General features: G+C 53.4%; 2 protein-coding genes and 2 long non-coding RNA genes across 4 annotated transcripts; 1 reads left to right on the forward strand and 3 right to left on the reverse strand.

Annotated features, from left to right (window-relative positions):
- Positions 1-4,284: 4,284 nt before the first annotated feature.
- LOC136372439 (uncharacterized) lies at positions 4,285-5,488 on the reverse strand. The gene is made up of 2 exons (XR_010745488.1): positions 4,431-5,488; positions 4,285-4,384 (listed from the first exon to the last, which is right to left on the reverse strand). It is a non-coding gene; the product is annotated as an uncharacterized lncRNA (long non-coding RNA).
- Positions 5,489-6,210: 722 nt separating this feature from the next.
- LOC136372434 (uncharacterized) lies at positions 6,211-8,093 on the forward strand. The gene is made up of 2 exons (XR_010745483.1): positions 6,211-6,804; positions 6,896-8,093. It is a non-coding gene; the product is annotated as an uncharacterized lncRNA (long non-coding RNA).
- A 793-nt stretch (positions 8,094-8,886) lies between these two features.
- On the reverse strand, positions 8,887-11,032 carry NKX3-1 (NK3 homeobox 1). Its single transcript, XM_066337080.1, has 2 exons — positions 10,573-11,032; positions 8,887-9,605 (listed from the first exon to the last, which is right to left on the reverse strand). Exons 1-2 carry the CDS (start codon positions 11,030-11,032, stop codon positions 9,214-9,216), a joined length of 852 nt encoding a protein of 283 aa, XP_066193177.1. The 3' UTR covers positions 8,887-9,213.
- Positions 11,033-13,658: 2,626 nt separating this feature from the next.
- On the reverse strand, positions 13,659-16,149 carry NKX2-6 (NK2 homeobox 6). The gene is made up of 2 exons (XM_066337081.1): positions 16,044-16,149; positions 13,659-14,668 (listed from the first exon to the last, which is right to left on the reverse strand). Exons 1-2 carry the CDS (start codon positions 16,147-16,149, stop codon positions 14,097-14,099), a joined length of 678 nt encoding a protein of 225 aa, XP_066193178.1. The 3' UTR covers positions 13,659-14,096.
- Between the last annotated feature and the right edge of the window lie 3,032 nt (positions 16,150-19,181).

The raw sequence follows: 19,181 nt of genomic DNA on the forward strand, positions 1-19,181 counted from the left end.
CCTTGGGAGTGAGGGAGGAGCTGGCTCAGCCCTGAGGGAATGGTGCCTTCTAGTGACCTGAGCCCTTCAGGGGCAAAATCCTTCCTGGGAGGGGGAAAGTTCTGGGAGGAGGCAAATCCATCCTGGGATGAAGAAAATCCATCCTGGGTAGAGAAAAATTCTCCTGGGAGGAGGAAAAATCTATTCTGAGCAAATGAAAATCCATCCTGGGAGGAGGAAAAATTCTCATGGGAAAAGGAAAATCCATTCTGGAAAGAAGAAATACAGCCTGGGAAGAGGAAAATTCTCCTGGTAGGGGAAAACTCTATTTTGAGAGGAAGAAAATCCTTCTGGGAAACAAAACAATCCATCCTGGGAGGAGGAAGACCCATCCTGGGAAAATGAAAATTCTCCTGATCCGAGAAGAATCCGTCCTAGGAGGAGGAAAACCCATTTTGGGAGGAGTTTTCCAGCCCGGCAGCTCATCCTGGGGCTCTCGCTCCTCTAGGAGCCGCTGGAGAGTTTCGGATCTGTCCTGGCCGGGAATTCCCAACCAAACCTCGAACTGCTGCTCCTGCGGCAGCAAAATTTCCCAAATTCCCAAAATATTGGAGGTTTTCCTCCCCTGGAATAACCATGCGGGGAGGGGGCTGCTCTTTGCTGAGGTTCTTAAATTTCCTGCAGGATTTGAAGGAAAAAAACCCTGGAAGTGCTGGAGCTGCTTTGGATTTTCCCTTCTTCTGGAATAAAAATGAGAAAAAATTCATTTATTTGAGCAGTTTCTGCCCAGTGCTGGTGCTGAGCGGGGAATAATTCCCTGGAAGTCGAATTCTCTGGAATTTGGACTGAGCAGCATCAGGATCAGAGGCAAAGAAGACCCCAAGATGGGATCTAGAGAGGGGAAAAAAAATGGGGATCTTCACCAAAATATTGATATTATTAATTACCCAGTAATTATTTTTAATTCTCCTCTAATAATCCATTGATTAATTAATGTGGAATGAACATTTCAGCTCCAAATGGAAAATTCCTGGCTTGTCCCAGGGATTTCTGGTGCCCTGAGCAGCCCTTTCTGCACCGTGGGGTATTCCTGAGGCTGCCCCAGGTGCTGCAGAATTCCTCAACTCCTTTGGGATTTTTGGAGTGGTTTGGATCAAATCTGGGCTTTTTTTGGTCTGTCCGGGTGCTCCGTGGGAATGAGACAAAATCTTGGGAAAGGGACAAAATCCTAGAAAAGGGCTCCAGTCCTGGAAAAGGGACAAAATCCCGGGAATGGGATCCTGCCCTAGGAATGGGATCCATTTAAGGGAAAGGGCTCCAGTCCTGGAAAAGGGATCCTGTCCTTTGAATGGGATCCTGGAGCTGGGATCTGGGAATTCCTGGGGCAGGAATCCGGGAATTCTCGGAGATTCCTCTGCAGGAGCTGCCTCAGGCCCAGGCTCACCCAGGAGGAGCCTCACCCAGAACCTGCCGCTCTGGAATTTCTCTGGAACACCAAAATCTCCTCAATTCCCACTCATTTCCTCATCTCCTTTGCCCTGGTTTTCCCCATTTCCCAACGAACCCTTTAAGAAAAGTTCAATATTTCCCCCCTCCCTCCAAGGTTTTTTTGCAGGAGTTTTTCCCTTGGCTGTCCGTGGCACCTCAGCCCCTTTGGAGCTGCTGAAAGGAGGGATTATACCCTATTTATCCACTATTTATCCAGCATTTCTCCACTCCTCTCCCCGGCAGCATCAGTCTTCACCTCCCTCTTGTCACCTGCTCCAAATCTCTTTGGGGCTCGGCTGAAAGCAAATAAAATAAAAATAAAAAGTGAAATAAAGGTGGGTGGATGAATGCATTGGATGGGTCTCTGGATTTGCAGCTCCCAGGAGTTTTTTTTGAGGGTTCAGTTTCCTGCAGGCGATGAGAAATTGATTTTTTTTTTCCCAACCTGGGAGCAGGTGGGAAGAAAAACCAGGAGGAAATCCTGGTTTTCCTCTTGCGCAACAGCCAAAAAAAAAAAAAAAAGGCCTTTATTGAGGTGGCTGAGCAGGAAACAAAGCACGAGGTGAGGGAGGCAAAGGTGAGGATGCTCTGAGGGGGTTGGAGCTGCTGAATTTTGGGATTAAAACCCCCCAAGTTGACAATATTTAGGGCTGGAATTCCATCAGGATATTTTTATTTGCTCGAGCTCCAGAGAAACAAACGGAGCAGCGTTGCCAGATGGATCCTGCATTGGGAATCAGGGCAGAAAACTGTTAAAAAAGCCCTTTTATTTTGTTTGGCCAAAGCAAAAAAAACCCCAAACAAACAAAAAGCAGATTAAGAACTGGAAAAGTTCCTCACACTCCCTTGAATAACTCTGCGCATTTGTGGCAGATGAAGTAGCAGAATTCAGGCAGAGATGGGGCTGAAATCAAGGGTTTGGGGTCACAGACGGGGCTAAAGTGCCTAATTTGAGCCGAGAATTCCTGGCCCCTCTCCAGAGCAATCCCACACCTCCTGAAGCCGGCGGAAAACACTTTCCCCGCTCCCCGGAGCCGTGCACAGGAATTAATCCCCTGGCCAAACACAAATATTTTTATTCCCTTTTGCCGGTGAGTGCAGCAGAACCAAGCGGAGGAGGGGGAAGGAGCGGCCGGAAAACTTTCCCTGCCTCCAGGCATCCAAGACAAACAGGGAGGGGACAGGAGAGGGGACAGGTGAGGGGGAGAGGGGACAGGGGAGGGGACACAGGTGAGGGGACAGGTGAGGGGGAGAGGGGACAGGGGAGGGGACACAGGTGAGGGGGGACAGGTGAGGGGACAGTGAGGGGACAGTGAGGGGACAGTGAGGGGACAGGTGAGGGGACAGGGGAGGGGACAGGGGAGGGGACAGGTGAGAGGGGACAGGTGAGGGGACAGTGAGGGGACAGGTGAGGGGGGACAGTGAGGGGAAGGGGAGGGGAAGGGGAGGGGACAGGTGAGGGGACAGGTGAGGGTGGACAGGTGAGAGGGGACAGTGAGGGGACAGGTGAGGGGGGACAGGTGAGAGGGGACAGGTGAGAGGGGACAGGGGAGGGGACAAGTGAGGGGACAGTGAGGGGACAGGGGAGGGGACAGAGGAGGGGACAGGTGAGAGGGGACAGGTGAAGGGACAGGTGAGAGGGGACAGGTGAGAGGGGACAGTGAGGGGACAGTGAGGGGACAGTGAGGGGACAGGTGAGAGGGGACAGGGGAGGGGACAGGTGAGGGGACAGTGAGGGGACAGGGGAGGGGACAGAGGAGGGGACAGGTGAGAGGGGACAGGTGAAGGGACAGGTGAGAGGGGACAGGTGAGAGGGGACAGTGAGGGGACAGTGAGGGGACAGTGAGGGGACAGGTGAGAGGGGACAGGGGAGGTGTTTATGTTTGTGCTCGTGCTCGTTGGCGCTGAAAGAGGGGAAATGTTGGAGCAGCAATAGGGACGGGCGGGAGGGAGGGAACAAACCCAGCCCGGATCCTGGATGGATCCAAGGACAACGCCCAGGGCTGGGACCGGCCCCGGGAATTCGGGGCTGCTCCAGCCGTGGAAAGGTCCCAGGCGGGGCTGGAGCAGCCTGAGATTCCTACAAATGTCCCCGGGCGGTTCCTGCCCTGCCTGGGAACGGGATCCTGCACTGGGACCCCTGGCCTGGAAAAGGGATCGCGTTCTGGGAATGGGATCCGATTCTGGGGAACAGATCCCGTCCTGGAAAAGGAACCAAATTCTGGGAATGGGATCCAGCCTTGGGAATGGGATCCTGTCCTGGGAAAACTTTGATCTAATTTTCCCCACTTTTTTTTTTTTTTTTTTTTTTTTCCCTGGCTGTCCCTAAGGCCTCTGGATGAGGAGGATTCTCGGGCACTCCCTGCGTGGCTGGTGCCTCTTGGAAATCCTGGAATCAGCAGCGCTGGGAAAAGCCCTTGGTGGGAACAGAAGCGGGAGGACCCTTCCTCCCGCGGCTCCAGCGGCATCCAGTGGGAAAAATAATCCCGGGAGTGTCCCTGGTGTCCTTGGTGTCCCTGGCAGCTCCCGAGGCAGAGGGAGAGCCCAACTCCCTCGGGATAATCCCAGGAACTCGGCTGTCCCTGAAGCAAAGGGGACACCCCGGGGGGATCCAAAGGGGGGGAAAAAGGGGAATTTTAACCGGAATGTTTGGTTTGTGAAATCCCCAGCACGGAGGGAATGTTTGGACTCCGGGTGGAAAAGGTTCCTGGCTCCTCAGGGGGAATTTTGGCTGGAGGCAGAGCCGGGACCTGGGTTTCTTTCTTGGTTTTCACCTCTTTTCCTTGATTTCCATCCCCTTTTCCTTGAATCCTGCCCGTTTTCCTTGATTTCCAGCCCTTTCCTTTAATTTCCACCCTTTTTGATTGATTTCTGCCCCTGATTTCCAGGGCGGGGCTGTTCTCATGGCTCAGCTTCCCTCTCTCCTGGGAGAACATTCCCACATCTCAAAGGATCCATCCCACTCTTCTCCTGGGAGAACATTCCCCCATCCAAAAGGATTCCTTGTTCCTGAGAGCTTTCCTGCCCTTCTCCTGGGAGAACATTCCCCATCCCAAAGGATCCATCCTCCTTCCCCAGACCTTTCCGTGTCTCCTGCTCCATCCCCAGCGGTGGCCTTGCCCTTTCTCCCCTCTTGGTGCCTCAAACCCGTTCCCATCGCTCTGTAACCTCCCAGCCCAAGGTTCCCTTGGCTCCAGTCCCGGGATCTCTGCCAGGAATGTGGTTCAGGCCATGCAAATGTTGCTCAGCAGCTCCATTATCCACGGGCACCCTCCTCCCTCTTGCTTATATTTTGGTTTTGGGAGGATTTTTTAATCCTTTAAAGAAATTATTTGGCCCCGAGCAGCGGCAGCTCCGGCCCCTGAATAATCCTGACGGATCATGATGGATTTAAAGGATGTTTTCCCTTCCCACTCAGGCACAAACTGGAATTCTGCTTCCTTAGGGCTGCTGGAAGCCTCCCGGCTCAGGAGTCAGGTGTGGGATTTTCCCTGTCCCCATTAATCACGGGGATATTTATTCCCTGGCAGTGATCGATGCCTTCGCACTCTCCGAGGGTTTGCTCAGCAAACAGCTCAGCCCCTTTTTTATTTGTCCTGCTGCTTTGTGCTTTGGAAAAGAAAAGGAAACCCGACTGGAAGTGGGATTTAGGTCCATAAAACCCCTTTTGGGGTGGGAGGAGAAGGAGGGCAGGCTGAGGCAGCCAAGGGGTTTCTCCAAACACAGCCGCGATGGATCCGGAGCCGCCGCCTCATCCCTGCTGCAGCCGGGCTCAGCGCAGGAGTTTCGGCAGGAGCCCACCTCCACTTCGCTGTCTGGCAGCAGAATTCGGGATGCAGCTGGATCAATGAGCAGGGGGAGGCTCCGTGGGATTGTCCTGGCAGGGATAACCCAGCGGGAGATCCCAAATCCAGCTGGGGAGCCGAGGGTGTCCCTGCCCCAAACCATCGCCCTTGGAGAGGGGCTTTTCCTCTCTGGATTTAGCTCAATTTTTCCATTTAATTCCTGCTTCTTTTTTTTTTTTTTTTTTTTTTTTTTTTTTTTTTTTTTTTTTTTTTTTTTTAATCATTTACCAGAATAAAACCTTCAGGTAGGAATAAGGAAGGGATTGGAGCTTGTTTTCCATTCGGGGAGAGCAGCAGGAGGAAGGGAGGGAATGTGGGGACAGCTGGGAGTGAGGGGGAACATCCCCAGTGAGAATTCCCATGACAAATCCCTGTATTTCTGATCCTAAAAAAACCCAAACCTGCCCCTGACCAGGATCCCAGGAGCAGAAATAACAGGGATGATGTTTCCAAAACCCTGGACGGGGCTGAAATTATGGGATTTGGGGCAGATAAGGAAAGAATTTCACTGGTAAACTCCAGTTTTTGGGGAATAATCAGCTGGAAATGGGATCAAGGGTGCTCAGGGATGCTTTTTGCCTGGCTGGAGGAGGGATGGGTCAGGATTGGGTGCTGAGCACCTAAAAATAGGGATGGCTGAGGATTTGGGGATAATTCCTCACTCAAACCTCGTTGCAGGGAGTTGTGTCCCAGTTTTTGGTGCTGCTGAGACACTCAGGGTCACTGACAGCAGGAACAGGGATGGAAAGAGCCCCAAACCTGAGTTAAACACCCCAAACCTGGGATAAAACCCCCAAATCCGGGATAGAAACCCCAAACCTGGGATAGAAACCCCAAACCCGGGATAGAACCTCCAAACCCGGGATAGAACCTCCAAACCTGGGATAGAAACCCCAAACCTGGGATAAAACCCCCAAATCCGGGATAGAAACCCCAAACCTGGGATAGAAACCCCAAACCCGGGATAGAACCTCCAAACCCGGGATAGAACCTCCAAACCTGGGATAGAAACCCCAAACCCGGGATAAAAACCCCAAATCCAGGACAAAAACCCTCGGAAGCAGCTTGTTCTTGGCACAGATCATGCAGCTTTTATTCCGAAGGATCCCAGAGGGAACAGGACCAAACCCGGGGATAAAACCAGAATCGTCCAGCCCAGGGGGGTTTGGAGTTTTGGGATCTGGAGCACAAGGAGGAGATTTGGGGTTGGAAAGCCCCAGCAGGAACAAAACTTCAGCTGCGACAGTGACACGTTCCCAAAGAAGCATCCAAGAAACTCAGTTCAGATGTAATTTTTAGTTTAGAGCTCATTTTCAGTTTACATCCAGTTTTTAATTTAGGTCTCACGTTTAGTTTAGATTTTTTTTTCAGTTTCGATTTTTTCCATTTAGATCTAATTTTTAGTTCAGATCTCATTTCCAGTTCAGATCGCATTTCCAATTTAGATTTATTTTCAAGCTGAGATTTAATTTTCAGTTTAGATTTTTTCCCCGTTTGGATCTCACTTCCAATGTAGATTTATTTTCCAGTTCAGACCCCATTTCTAGTTTAGATTTAATTTCCAGTTTAGATTGATTTCCTAGTTCAGATCTCACTTCCAGTCTAGATTGATTTTCCAGTTCACAACTCATTTCCAGTTTAGATTTAATTTCCAGTTTAGATCCCATTTTTAAATTAGATCTCATTTCCAGTTTAGATTTATTTCCCAGCTCAGGTCTCACTTCCAGTTCCATCTCCTTTTCCCATCCCAAGTCCCAGTGGAACTTCCCCATCCCATCCCTGCCCTGCAGGACTCTGAGCTCTTCTCCTGCATTTCCCATTTCAGTTCTGTGCCCTGCAGCATCCCCAGGCTCTGGCAGGGAAATCTGTGGGATTTGGGCAGGAGCTGCCCTCAGACTGGGGGAGTCGTTCCCAGCTTTGAGGTCAATAAATGGACTTTTTGTTGTTCCCAAGTGGATAAGAGCAGGGATTGGGAACATTTTGCTACAGTGGAGAGGAGATGTCCTTCCCTGCTGGAATCCGGACTGCAGGGTCCTGCCAGAGGGAGCTGGGAGAGGTGAAAAAATGCAGCTGGAGATAGAAAAAGTTACTTTGAGACAATTCCAAAGGTTCGGCCTCCAAACCAGAGCAATTCTGATAGCAAGAGAAAAAAAAAAATCCCAACTCCTGAGTTTGGGTGTTTTCTGCTCCCCGACCTCCCCTCGCTGGAATTTCGCCCCTGGAATTTTTTGTCTCCTCTGCCTGAGAACTCACGAGGCAAAAGAGAAATCCCAAAAAATCCTGTGGAAATGAGGAAAATCCAGGCAGTTCCTTCCCATTTTTCAATGTCTGCGTTTCCCTGCTCCAGCAATGAGATTTTAGCAGGAAGAGCAGGAATCAGAATTCCTGGAGCTTCCCAGGGAAAAGAAAAAAACCACTAAAACCTGGTGGATTTTAATTCCAGGAGATTAAACCTGCCCCAGCAGAGCTTTGCTGGGTTAGTGCAGCTGAGAAAATGCATTTCCAGCTGAGAAAATCCATTAAAATGAATTTAAGGAAATACTCAGGAAATATTTAAGGGAATATTCAGGAAAGATTTAAGGGAATAGTCAGGAAAGATATAAGGAAATATTTGAGAAATATTTAAGGGAATATTCCTTAATACCCAATATTAAGGATATTTTCCATCTGAAGAAGGAGACGATAAAGTAAATCTCCTTTAACCCCACACTTTTCCCATGGAATTGATAACACTTTAAGTATAATTAGTATTTTAAAAATTAATTCTTTGCTGTTCTCTGAGTGCAAATGGTTTTTTTTTTTTTTTTTTTTTTTTTTTTTTCTAAAACAAGATTAGGATCTCATTGGGATCATGGTTGGGATCATCCTGTGGTGAGCCAGGGCTGATCCATGCAATACTGGCTTGGAAAAATCCATCTCCAAACTCCCAAAATTCCACCTGCGGATGGAATTTGCTGCTCTGCAAAGCGAACCGTGGAGCTGCCGCTGCAGCAGCAGCAAAACCCGGATATGCAAACCGCATCTATCACCGCCTCATTGTCCCTGCCCGGTGACATCCAGGGCGAGGACCGCGATCCGGGCGCTGCCGGGGATGGAGCAGCCACAGATTCACTGCGAATTCCCAGAGCAATAAAATTAATTAAATGCTTTTAAAATTTGGGGTATTTTTTTTTCTTTGGGTTTTTTCAGTGTTAGTGAGGAGCAAACTTTGAGTTGCCGCTGAAATCCCTCCCCTCTGGATTTTAGGAAAAACCGGATATTTTCCACCCAAGAAAAGCCATTTCTCCCAGGAGGGGCTCCAGGAATTGACACAGTAGAGGCAGGGCAGCTAGGGCCAGGTGCCCTCAGCTCCAAACCCCGTCCAGCCTGGATTTGGGAACTTCCAGGGATGGAACCACCATGGATTCCCTGGGAATTCCCAGAGCATTGGAAATCAAACATGGAATAAAGTGGAATTAAAATTTTTGGGCTGTTTCATTGGTTGTTTCAGTGTTAGTGAGGAGACAGTTTGGTGCTGCCACTACGATGAATCTCCTTCCAGATTCAAGGAGAAACCGGATATTTGGGGGGATATTTTCCACCCAAAAAAGGCCATTTCTCCCAGGAGGGGCTCCAGGAACTGACAGAGTAGAGCCAGGGCAGGTAGGGCCAGGTGCCCTCAGCTCCAAACCTCATCCAGCCTGGACTTGGGAATTTCCAGGGATGGAGCAGCCACAGAATCCCTGGGAATTCCTAGAACACTGCAAGTAAAATTTGGAGCTCTTTTTTTTCAATTATTTCACTGTTAGCGATGAGAGAATTTAGTGCTGCCACTACAAAACGCTGCCACTGAAATCCCTCCCCTCTGGATTTAAGGAAAAAATAAAACACCTGACATTTTCCACCCCCCAAAAAAGCATTTCTACCAGGAGGGGCCCCAGGAATTGACGTAGTAGAGGCAGGGCAGGTAGGGCCAGGCTCCCCTGAGCCCCAGCAGCGACATCGCCGGGAATTCCAGCGCCTCCTGACGCGAGTCCGTGCGGCTCATCCCGGCCACCACCTGTTTCCTCTTGGTCTTGTACCTCCTGTTCTGGAACCAGATCTTCACCTGGGTCTCGGTGAGCTGCAGGTGCCGCGCCAGGTGAGCTCTCTCCGGGGCTGACAGGTATTTCTGGTGGCTGAATTTGCGCTCCAGTTCGATCACCTGGCTGTGGGAAAAGGCGGCCCGGGAGCGTTTTCCCTGCCGCGGTGGCCGCGGGGCCATGGGGTGGCCAGAGGGAGCACAGTCGGACAGGAACGTCTCCCCCGGGGCCTCTGGGAAGGGAAGAATTTGGGAATGAAAAATCGCCACTCGGACAAAACAAAAAAATTCCCGCCGGGAAAAAAAAGTTCCAGCAAGAAATTGTCAAAATCGCTGCGGTTTACCCCTTAGAGGGAGGGAAAACCCTCTGTTTTCTTGGGAATGTTTTAGTTTAATGGTGTGAGGGTCACATAGGGGAGTTTTGTCTTCATAAATCACTGGTTTAAATTAATTAATATCCTCCTGAATTCTACAGAAACAGAGATCCAAGGAGTGGTTGGGAGTAGAATAGGAATGGGAATAGGGAGAGGGACAGGACGGAATAAAATCCCCACATAAAATAGGATAGGACAGAACGGAATAACATCCCATGATAGAAATAGGCTAGGCTAGGATGGAATAAAAGCCCCCAAAAGGGATCTTTGCCAGTGCTGCTGGAGGCGTCCCTAAGTCCCAAGGTCACTCAGTCTGTGAATTCCTTATTCTCCCCCAGCTCCAGCCAGATGCTCCTGGAGTTTGAGCCGAGCGTGTCGGGCTCCAGCAGCGGGGCTGGATCCTACCCCTTGACTGAACCGAGTTCCGACATTCCTGATCCACCCCTGACCCATCCCTGAGCCACCCCTGACCCATCCCTGACCCATCCCTGACCCATCCCTGACCCATCCCTGATCCACCCCTGACCCATCCCTGAGCCATCCCTGATCCACCCCTGACCCATCCCTGAGCCACCCCTGACCCATCCCGGACCCATCCCTGGGCCATCCCTGAGCCAAGCTCAGACTTCCCGCATCCTTTCCCCAATCTAAGCACAGCCATTCCTGATCCATTCCTGATCCATTCCTGATCCATTCCTGATCCATTCCTGATCCATTCCTGATCCATTCCTGATCCATTCGCTGTCCCTCCCAAACACAGCCATTCCCGACCCATCCCCGACCCACCCCGGCCCAGGCACAGCCCTTCCCGCGGCCGCCCCGTCACCTGTGCCGGCTCCCCGCGGTGTCGCCGAGGCTCTGGGGGCTTGGGGATCCCGGGGGGACGATCCCGGGGCCGGACCGGCCCCTCCCGGCTCCCGGCCGGCCTCTCGCAGCTGCTCAGCGCCCGCGCTGCTGCGGCCCTCGGGCCCGTCGCGGAGGATGTCCTGGATGAGGAAGGACGTGCGGGCTCCGGGGGGCCGATCCCGGGCTCCGGGGGGACGATCCCGGGCTCCGGGGGGATGATCCCGGGCTCCGGGGGGCCGATCCCGGGCTCCGGGGGGACGATCCCGGGCTCCGGGGGGATGATCCCGGGCTCCGGGGGGCCGATCCCGGGCTCCGGGGGGCCGATCCCGGGCTCCGGGGGCCGCGGGGCTGCGGCTCATGGCCGGGGGGCTGCGGGCCGAGCCCGGCTCCGCTCCCCGCCGCTCGGGGCTCGCTGTGTCCCCCCCGGGCCGGGCCCGCATTTATCCGGCCGCAGCCAAACCCCCCGGGGCTGATTGGAGAGCGGGGCCGGTGAACGCCCCGAGCGCTGCCTTCGCCCCGCCGCTGCTGCTCAGGGACAAACGCCCCGAGGGTTTGTGCGGTCGCGGCCGCCCCTCGGCGCCTCCCCCGCTTTCTTTGCTCGCAAATTCCCCCTCGATTTGAAGAGAAGGATGTGAATTTTGGGATCAAAACGAGTCCAAACTGGTTGTGGGTGTTTTTTTTTTTTTTTTTTTTTTTTTTTTTTTTGTTGGGAGAGCATCCTTGGAGGATGGTCTGTATCCATCCTCCATTCCGAGCTCTGCTTCCCCTCATCCCTGGGAATGATTTCCAGCCCTGAGTTCTTTGGGAAAACGCTGCTTGCAGGGGGAAAAGACATGAAATAAAAGGGTTGGGTGTTTTTTTAAATGTATATTGAGAGTTTCCCTTAAATCCCTCCCCTCTGACGCGCTCTTAGCGTGTTGAAAGCGGGGAAAATGTCAAAGCCGCTGCAGCGAGAGCTTGGGGGTGATTTAACAGCCAGGGAGAGCAGCCCCGGAGGGAAATCCTGCCATAGAAAAGGCTGAACATTTAAACGTGAACCTCAGACTAACTCCTCGATTCATTTAAGAAGCTTGAACACCTTTTACAAAAAACGTCTCGGGCACTCAATCCCCAACTCTATTAAAAAGCGCGAGCGGAGCTGCCTGCTGCTGCTTTCCTGAGGATCTGGTTTATCTCTAGTTCTTCTGCCGGAGTTTCTCTGGGGGAAACAGCCGCAAACAGCCTCGGAACCCCTCCGATGTGGGAAACACGGGATTAAAAATTCACCTCGGCAAATCCATCTCCTGGGGAAGACCCCGAGGGAGCTCCGGTGCTGCGGATGAGCGGAACCCCTGGGAAATGCGGGCACTTTACATTTAAATAAATTTATAGATAATAAATACGAATTTATTATGAGCTCCTCCAGCTCTGTCATCTCCAAACTCCTTTTCCTGCTAGAAAATCAGCACTGATCCCTTCTTTTATTCCCAAACCCGCCGCCCAAACCCAGCCCCTTCAGTCGCAAAGCCCGGGCGTGTTTGTTGGCTTTTTTTTTTTTTTTTTTTTGGGTTGGGGTTGTTTTTTAGTTAGTTAGTTAGTTAGTTTTTTTGTTTTGATTTTGGATTTGGTTTTGGGTTTTTTGTGGTTTTTTGTGGGGGGGTTTTGTTTCTTTTTTGTTTTGGTTTTTTTGGGGGAGAGGTTTTTTTTGTTTGTGGTTTTTTTTTTTTCTTAAAAAGGGAAACAAAAGCTTTCCCTCAAATCCCCTGCAGACTTTGTTGATTTTATAGGAGGTGTTTGGTTACAGCCGCCCCTAGCCACCGGCGGGTTGTGCAAACGTGCCCCAAATCCGCCTTTTCCACCTTTTTTTTTTTTCCTTTTTCTGGTTTGGGAATTATCCCCCTGAAGTCACGGAATGCTTGGGAATGCTCAGCGGCTCCAATGGCTCAGCCTCGCTTTTGGAGGAGAAAAGGAATTTGGGGAGCGTTAGGAAGGAATTAGGAAGGAATTGGGAATATTCTGAGCTGGAAGGGACCCACAGGGATCATCGGGTCCGAATCCTGGCCCTGTCCCGGACAACTCCAACAATCCCACCCCGTCCCTGAGAACTTTTCCCTGAGCTCCTCCAGCACTCACCATTCCCATTTCCAGTTTTTTTATTTTTTTTTTTCTTCCCTGAGGAAAGCATTTTCCTTTCCTTCCTGATTTCTGCCTTTATTTGGGGGAGTTTCCTGGGATTTGCCTCAGTTCGTTGTTGAACCTCCAAGGAACATTCTCCGCGTTGTTCGGGATTCCAGGTGAAGCCGCGCACCGCGATCCCAGGGAAATTCGCAGCGCAGGGAGAAGGGAATTCCCTGGGGAAGTGCAGGGAAAAGGGAATTCCCTGGGGAATTGAAGGGAAAGGGAAATTCCCGGTGGAATTGCAGTAAGAAGGGAATTCCCTGTGGAATTGCAGGGGAAAGGACACTGTGGAATTGCAGGAAATAGGGAATTCCAGGGAAAGGGAATTCCCTGTGGAATTGCTGGGAGAAGGGAATTCTCTGTGGAACTGCAGGGAAAAGGGAATTCCCTGTGGAATTGAAGGGAAAAGGGAAATTTCCGGTGGAATTGCAGGGAAAATGAAATTATCTTTGGAACTGCAGGAGAAAGGGAATTCTCTGTGGAACTACAGGGAAAAGGGAATTCCCTGTGCAATTGCAAGCAGAAGAGATTTCCCTGTGAAACTAAGGGAAAAGGGAATTCCCCGTGGAACTGCAGGGAAAAGGGAATTCTCTGTGGCACAATTCTGGTGGCTGAGCAGGATCAGAGATAAAAGCTTTCATTACCTACCGCGAGGCTTTTTCCAAACCCTGCAGGATAAGGAGCTGCCGGGAATGGAGTGGGAAGAGGGTGGAACAAAACTTCGGAGGGGTTAAACCTTGGGAATTCCCAGACCTGGACCACAAGGTGATTTTTGACTGGATTATTAGGATTTGATTATAGGATTTGATTTGATTTTTCGTTTTCTTCGGCTCAGGTTTGGATGCTCAGGTGCAAATTGTGGATGGGAAAATCCAAAATACAGAGTGAGAAATGGGAAGAGAGCGAAAGCACGATTCCACTGATTTTATTTGCAAATAATAATAACAATAGTAACAATAATATTAATAATAAAGGCAGAAATCCATACCTGTGCTGGGGGTTATGAAGAAAAACAATTCAAAAATAAATCTAGAATTGATAAGAACTCAAAGCATTAAATACTGTCCATAAAATAAGAAAGCACAGGGACGTGCACGGACCCTGTTTTCCAGTTATCCTGAGGAAGGAAAAGCAAAGTCCTGGTGACATCCTGGAAAGGCCAGACTCCAAATCACCGCGTTTAATAATAAATAATCTACAACTGTCGGATGCCCAAAATCTCGGCGCTGTGGCGGCAGCGTCCGCCTCTCTGTTTTTGCAGGGATGTGCTGGGATTGTCCCGCTCTCCGGGCCGGCAGAAATCCTTTGGATTTGACGTTGAAGCTTTTTCTGGTGCCTTTTCCCTCCTCACCTCCAGCTGCCGGCGCTGATTCCCGCGGGCACAGCCGAGGGCTGGGGCTGGACACGCCCGGCGGTGACACTTGGGGACATCCCGGGACATCCCCGCCCATAGCCCTCCCCCAAAGCGCTGCTGCCGCAGCAGGAGGCGTAAGAAAAAATTCCTGGAATTCCACAGGGAACTGGAAAAGCCCCGGAACGTCGGAGGCACGGTTCTCCATCCCGAACCAGCACCGGCACCGGCACCGTGCGCGGGGACAGCGCGGGCAGCGCCAGCCCCAGGCACCGCTCCTGCCGCTGCCTTTTGCTCTTGTAGCGCCGGTTCTGGAACCAAATCTTCACCTGCGTGGGGCTGAGCTGCAGCAGCAGCGCCAGCTGCTCCCTCTCGGGCGCCGACAGGTATTTCTGCCGCTGGAAACGCCGCTCCAGCTCCAGCACCTGAGCCTGAGAGAACAGGACGCGAGGTTTGCGCCGCTGCCGCTGTCCCGAAGGGTGACCCGGGAGTTCCCGGAGCTTCTCCTCCGCCTCCGAGGAAGGGGGGAGCCGAGATTTTCCTGCGGCAGGGAGAAAAGAGCAAAGTCAGAGGCAAGCGAGGCTCTGCTGGCAGCGGGAGGGAGTTTCCAAAGGAGGGATCAAATTGGGGATGGTATCCCTTGGGGATAGGATGGAGCAGGGCTGAGAGTTCATAAAATTAAGGCTGATACTTGATATATTTAATATTAATTTTCCCGTGATATTTATCGAGAATTCAACAAAATTTCCCCCCTCCTTTTTTTTTTTTTTTTTTTTTTTTTAATAATTAGGCTATTACCCGAATTCTGGATAAAATCGTCTTTCCCCTCCTCCTAATGACGCCTCGGTTGTTTTGGGGGTGTCACCCTTGTCTGAGGGACGCAAAGAAAGGCAGGCACACAGCAGGCTCGAGCATTCCAGACCCCAAATTCCCTTTCCCCATCATCCCGTTCCTCAGGGATGGAATCCGGACCTCCGTCCGGAAAAGGAAAATCCACATCTCTCTGAATTTCGGAAAAAAACCCCAAAAAACTCCCAAAACCCCTCACAAACCCACCCCCCCAAAAAAAACCAAACCAAAACAAAAAAACAACAACAAAAAAAAACCAACCAAAAAAACCCAAACAACCAAACAAAAAAAACCCAACCAAAAAACCCCACAAAACAACAAAACAAACACCCCCCCCCCCCCCAAAATAAAACCCAAAAACAAACCACCAAAAAACCAACCACGAAGGGGCTGGGAGTGAAGGAGGGAATCAGATTAACTCTGAGAGGACCCGAAGGTTTGGAGGATTTCTGATTTGCTGGGATTTTGTGCGGCAGAGGAGCACAGGGATCAGGTCCAGCCCCGGCTGGGCTATCCCGGCAGGCGGAGCAGGGAATTGGGGAATTCCGGGGGATGCTGGAAGGCTCGGGATGAAGGTGAGGAGAGAACAGAAAGGGAACAGAATCCTCCCCGGGCTCCCCGTCCGGATCGCGGTCTGCCCAACGCCCCGCTCCGCCGCCGTCCGGCCTTGGGGGAGGAGGAGCAGAGGAAGATTTTGGGGATTTTAGCTGCCAGGAGAAGCTCCTTCCCAAGTATCTTCCAGAGGATCCCAGCGGGGCCAATTCACGGAGCGCGACTCGGGAGCGACATCGAAAGCGGTGGCGACGGGTGACATTGGGCAGGCAAAACTCTTCAATTACCCCAAATCCATCCCCCAGCTCCATCCTCACCCTCCTGGACCGTCCCGCTTCCCCGAGGGCAGCCGGAGCTGCGCGGGGGGCGCACCGGGGTGCCCGATAAACGCCCCCAAAAGAGGAGGAAGGTTAAGGGATAAAAGAGAAAAAGGAGGAAACCGAGCAGGGAGGCGGGTGCGAGGACTCAACGCCGCCCTCGGGGAACGACAGCGGCTTGGCGGGGTCCCCCCGGAGCTTTCCCCGGCCTCCGCGGGCACTTACGCGGCCTGGGCTGGTCCTGCCCCGCGGGGGCTGCGCGGGGCCCCTCGGGCTCCTCGGGCCGCTGCAGGTTGAGGATGTCCCTCACCGAGAAGGGCGTGGGCAGCATCTTCCAGCCGCGGGGAGCAGCGGCCAGGGAGCGCTGCCAGCCCCGCTCCCCGCTCGGAGCGTCCCGGAGGAAGCAGCCCCGGCCCGAGGGGACCCGGCGGTGGCAGGGAGCGGGGGAAGGAGGGACAGCCCCGAGGGCACCCGGCGGTGGCAGGGAGCGGGGGAAGGAGGGACAGCCCCGAGGGGACCCGGCGGTGGCAGGGAGCGGGGGAAGGAGGGACAGCCCCGAGGGGACCCGGCGGTGGCAGGGAGCGGGGGAAGGAGGGACAGCCCCGAGGGGACCCGGCGGTGGCAGGGAGCGGGGAAAGGAGGGACAGCCCCGAGGGGACCCGGCGGTGGCAGGGAGCGGGGGAAGGAGGGACAGCCCCGAGGGGACCCGGCGGTGGCAGGGAGCGGGGGAAGGAGGGACAGCCCCGAGGGGACCCGGCGGTGGCAGGGAGCGGGGGAAGGAGGGACAGCCCCGGGGCCGCTCCCCCTGCTCCCCATGCGCTGCCCCCCGCAGCAGCCGCCAGGAAGGAGCAGCCCCTTCGCTGCGGGTTTCCAAAGCAGGGGAAGAGCGGAGGAAGAGGAGGGAGAGGGGGCAGGCGGTGCAGAGGGGGCAGGCGGTGCCTGAGCCGCAATAAAACAAATCGAGTCCATTTGAGCTCCATTAAGGTCACATTAGCGAGCGGCTCCGCCTGATAAGCGCTGATAAGGAGCGCAGACCACCAAGCTCCTGCGGGAGGGGAGGGGACACGGGGACATAGGGCCAGCTCCGGGTCCCAGTTCCCTCCCAGTTTATCCCAGTGCTGAGCTGGATCTTTGGTCCTCGGCTGAGCTGGCAGAAAAGGCATAGACAGGGGGCAGGGCACCCCGTGAATTTGGGCAGCGGGGGTCGGGTGGGACAACGAGGGGATCCTGGGGAGCCCCTCGGGCCGTGGGGTGATGTGTGGGGCCTTATCTGAGCCCAGGGAGTGGCGATTTCAATTAAAATTCCTGGCCGGGCTGAGGCTGGTGTTCGCTGATAGCCCTGACAGAGCCCGGCTCGTGGCCCCGGTGCCTCCCGACCCACCCCAAAGGGCCAAACGGGCCCGAACAGGGGAGGCTGAACAAATAAACTGCCCCAAAGCAGGCGAGGAAGCGAAGGGCTGCAACAGCAGGGAAAATAAATACAGAAAACTCAGGGAGAAAAGTGCTCGGAGCGCCGCCCAGGCTCGGTCCTGATTCCTGAGGAATTCCCGGGCTCATTCCCAGCCCCGGCCTCCGTGGGTTTGGCTGCGGGTGATTTCAGAGTCGTGCCACATCTCTGCTCATGGCTTCTTTTTCAAGGGATTTTAAAGGGGTTTTCCCAGCCCAATCCTTTCTGCGATTCCTGTTTTCCAGTGTAAACTGGAATTTTGACTGGACACATCACAGGAATCATCCAGCTCGCCTCCCCAGGGGGGGTTCAGGCTCAGGGCTCAGCATCCCCTCAACAATTCCTGAATTCCTTTGCTGGGTGAAGCCCAGGCCCTGCTGGGTGGTTTCTCTCTTCTTACACTCTCCTCTGAAATGTATTTTAATTTTTGCCTTTATTTTTTTCTTTCTCCCTCTTTTTGTCATTTCCCCCTCTTTCTTCTTTTTTGCCTCTTTTTGCCTTTTTTGCCTATTTTAGCCTTTTGTTTTCTTATTTTTTCCCCTCTTTTTGCATTATTTTCCCCACCCCCCACCCCCCGCGTTTTTTTTTTTTTTTTTTTTTTGCAGCCCACCTCCCAAAACACGCCCAATCCCACAGAAGAACGAGGCTGCAGCTCCTTAACCAACCCCCGGCTCCTCGGGCTGGATCTTTGTCCCGATCCAGCCCTTCTCGTGCTCCTCTCCCTCACTTTCCCGGCTCCAAACACCCTCCACAAATCCAGAGCCGCATCCCGGTGCCGGCCAGCCCTTTCCCGCTGCTCGGGGGGATCCATCGCCACGTCCTTTCATTGCTCCGTTCGTTTGGAGCAGGCGGGCGGTAATTTTACACCTCGGCTCGCTGCCGGCGGCGCCAAGGTGAAATGCTTGGCTGGGATCGAGACGAGCAGGAAGGAATTGAGGGAAGTGGCTTTATCCGCCCCTGATGACTCCGGGATTAATGGTCGGGCCGGGTTTAGCTCTCGGGACCCGCGGAGTGATGAGGAATGGGGTGGGCTGAGGGATAGAAAATGTTTTTCATTGCGGGTGACGAATGGTTGGTGTCCCAGGATGGATTTGGGGACGTGTGGTCGCTGCTGTTCCCCCACAGATCACACCCAGCTCCTCCTCTGCACCCACAGATCACACCCAGCCCCTCTGTGCACCCACAGATCACACCCAGCTCCTCCTCTGCACCCACAGATCACACCCAGCCCCTCTGTGCACCCACAGATCACACCCAGCCCTGTCCTGTGCACCCACAGATCACACCCAGTCCATCCTGTGCACCCACAGATCACACCCAGCTCCTCCTCTGCACCCACAGATCACACCCAGCCCCTCTGTGCACCCACAGATCACACCCAGCCCTGTCCTGTGCACCCACAGATCACACCCAGTCCATCCTGTGCACCCACAGATCACACCCAGTCCCTCTGTGCACCCACAGATCACACCCAGCTCCTCCTCTGCACCCACAGATCACACCCAGCCCTGTCCTGTGCACCCACAGATCACACCCAGTCCATCCTGTGCACCCACAGATCACACCCAGCTCCTCCTCTGCACCCACAGATCACACCCAGCCCTGTCCTGTGCACCCACAGATCACACCCAGCTCCTCCTCTGCACCCACAGATCACACCCAGCCCTGTCCTGTGCACCCACAGATCACACCCAGCTCCTCCTCTGCACCCACAGATCACACCCAGCCCCTCTGTGTGCACCCACAGATCACACCCAGCTCCTCCTCTGCACCCACAGATCACACCCAGCCCCTCTGTGTGCACCCACAGATCACACCCAGTCCCTCTGTGCACCCACAGATCACACCCAGCCGTGTCCTGTGCACCCACAGATCACACCCAGCTCCTCCTCTGCACCCACAGATCACACCCAGCT

Source organism: Sylvia atricapilla, chromosome 28 (assembly GCF_009819655.1).
Source record: "Sylvia atricapilla isolate bSylAtr1 chromosome 28, bSylAtr1.pri, whole genome shotgun sequence".
In the NCBI taxonomy this organism is placed as follows: domain Eukaryota; kingdom Metazoa; phylum Chordata; class Aves; order Passeriformes; family Sylviidae; genus Sylvia; species Sylvia atricapilla.

Bases quoted from the DNA above. Each gene is read 5' to 3' on its own strand.
- NKX3-1 (XM_066337080.1), bottom strand. From the start codon at position 11,032: ATGCGGGCCCGGCCCGGGGGGGACACAGCGAGCCCCGAGCGGCGGGGA. The intron at 9,606-10,572 runs GTGACGGGGCGG...TTCCCTTCCCAG, and splicing joins ACCGCGGGGAGCCGGCACAG to AGGCCCCGGGGGAGACGTTC.
- NKX2-6 (XM_066337081.1), bottom strand. From the start codon at position 16,149: ATGCTGCCCACGCCCTTCTCGGTGAGGGACATCCTCAACCTGCAGCGG. The intron at 14,669-16,043 runs GTAAGTGCCCGC...TCGCTTGCCTCT, and splicing joins GCAGGACCAGCCCAGGCCGC to GACTTTGCTCTTTTCTCCCT.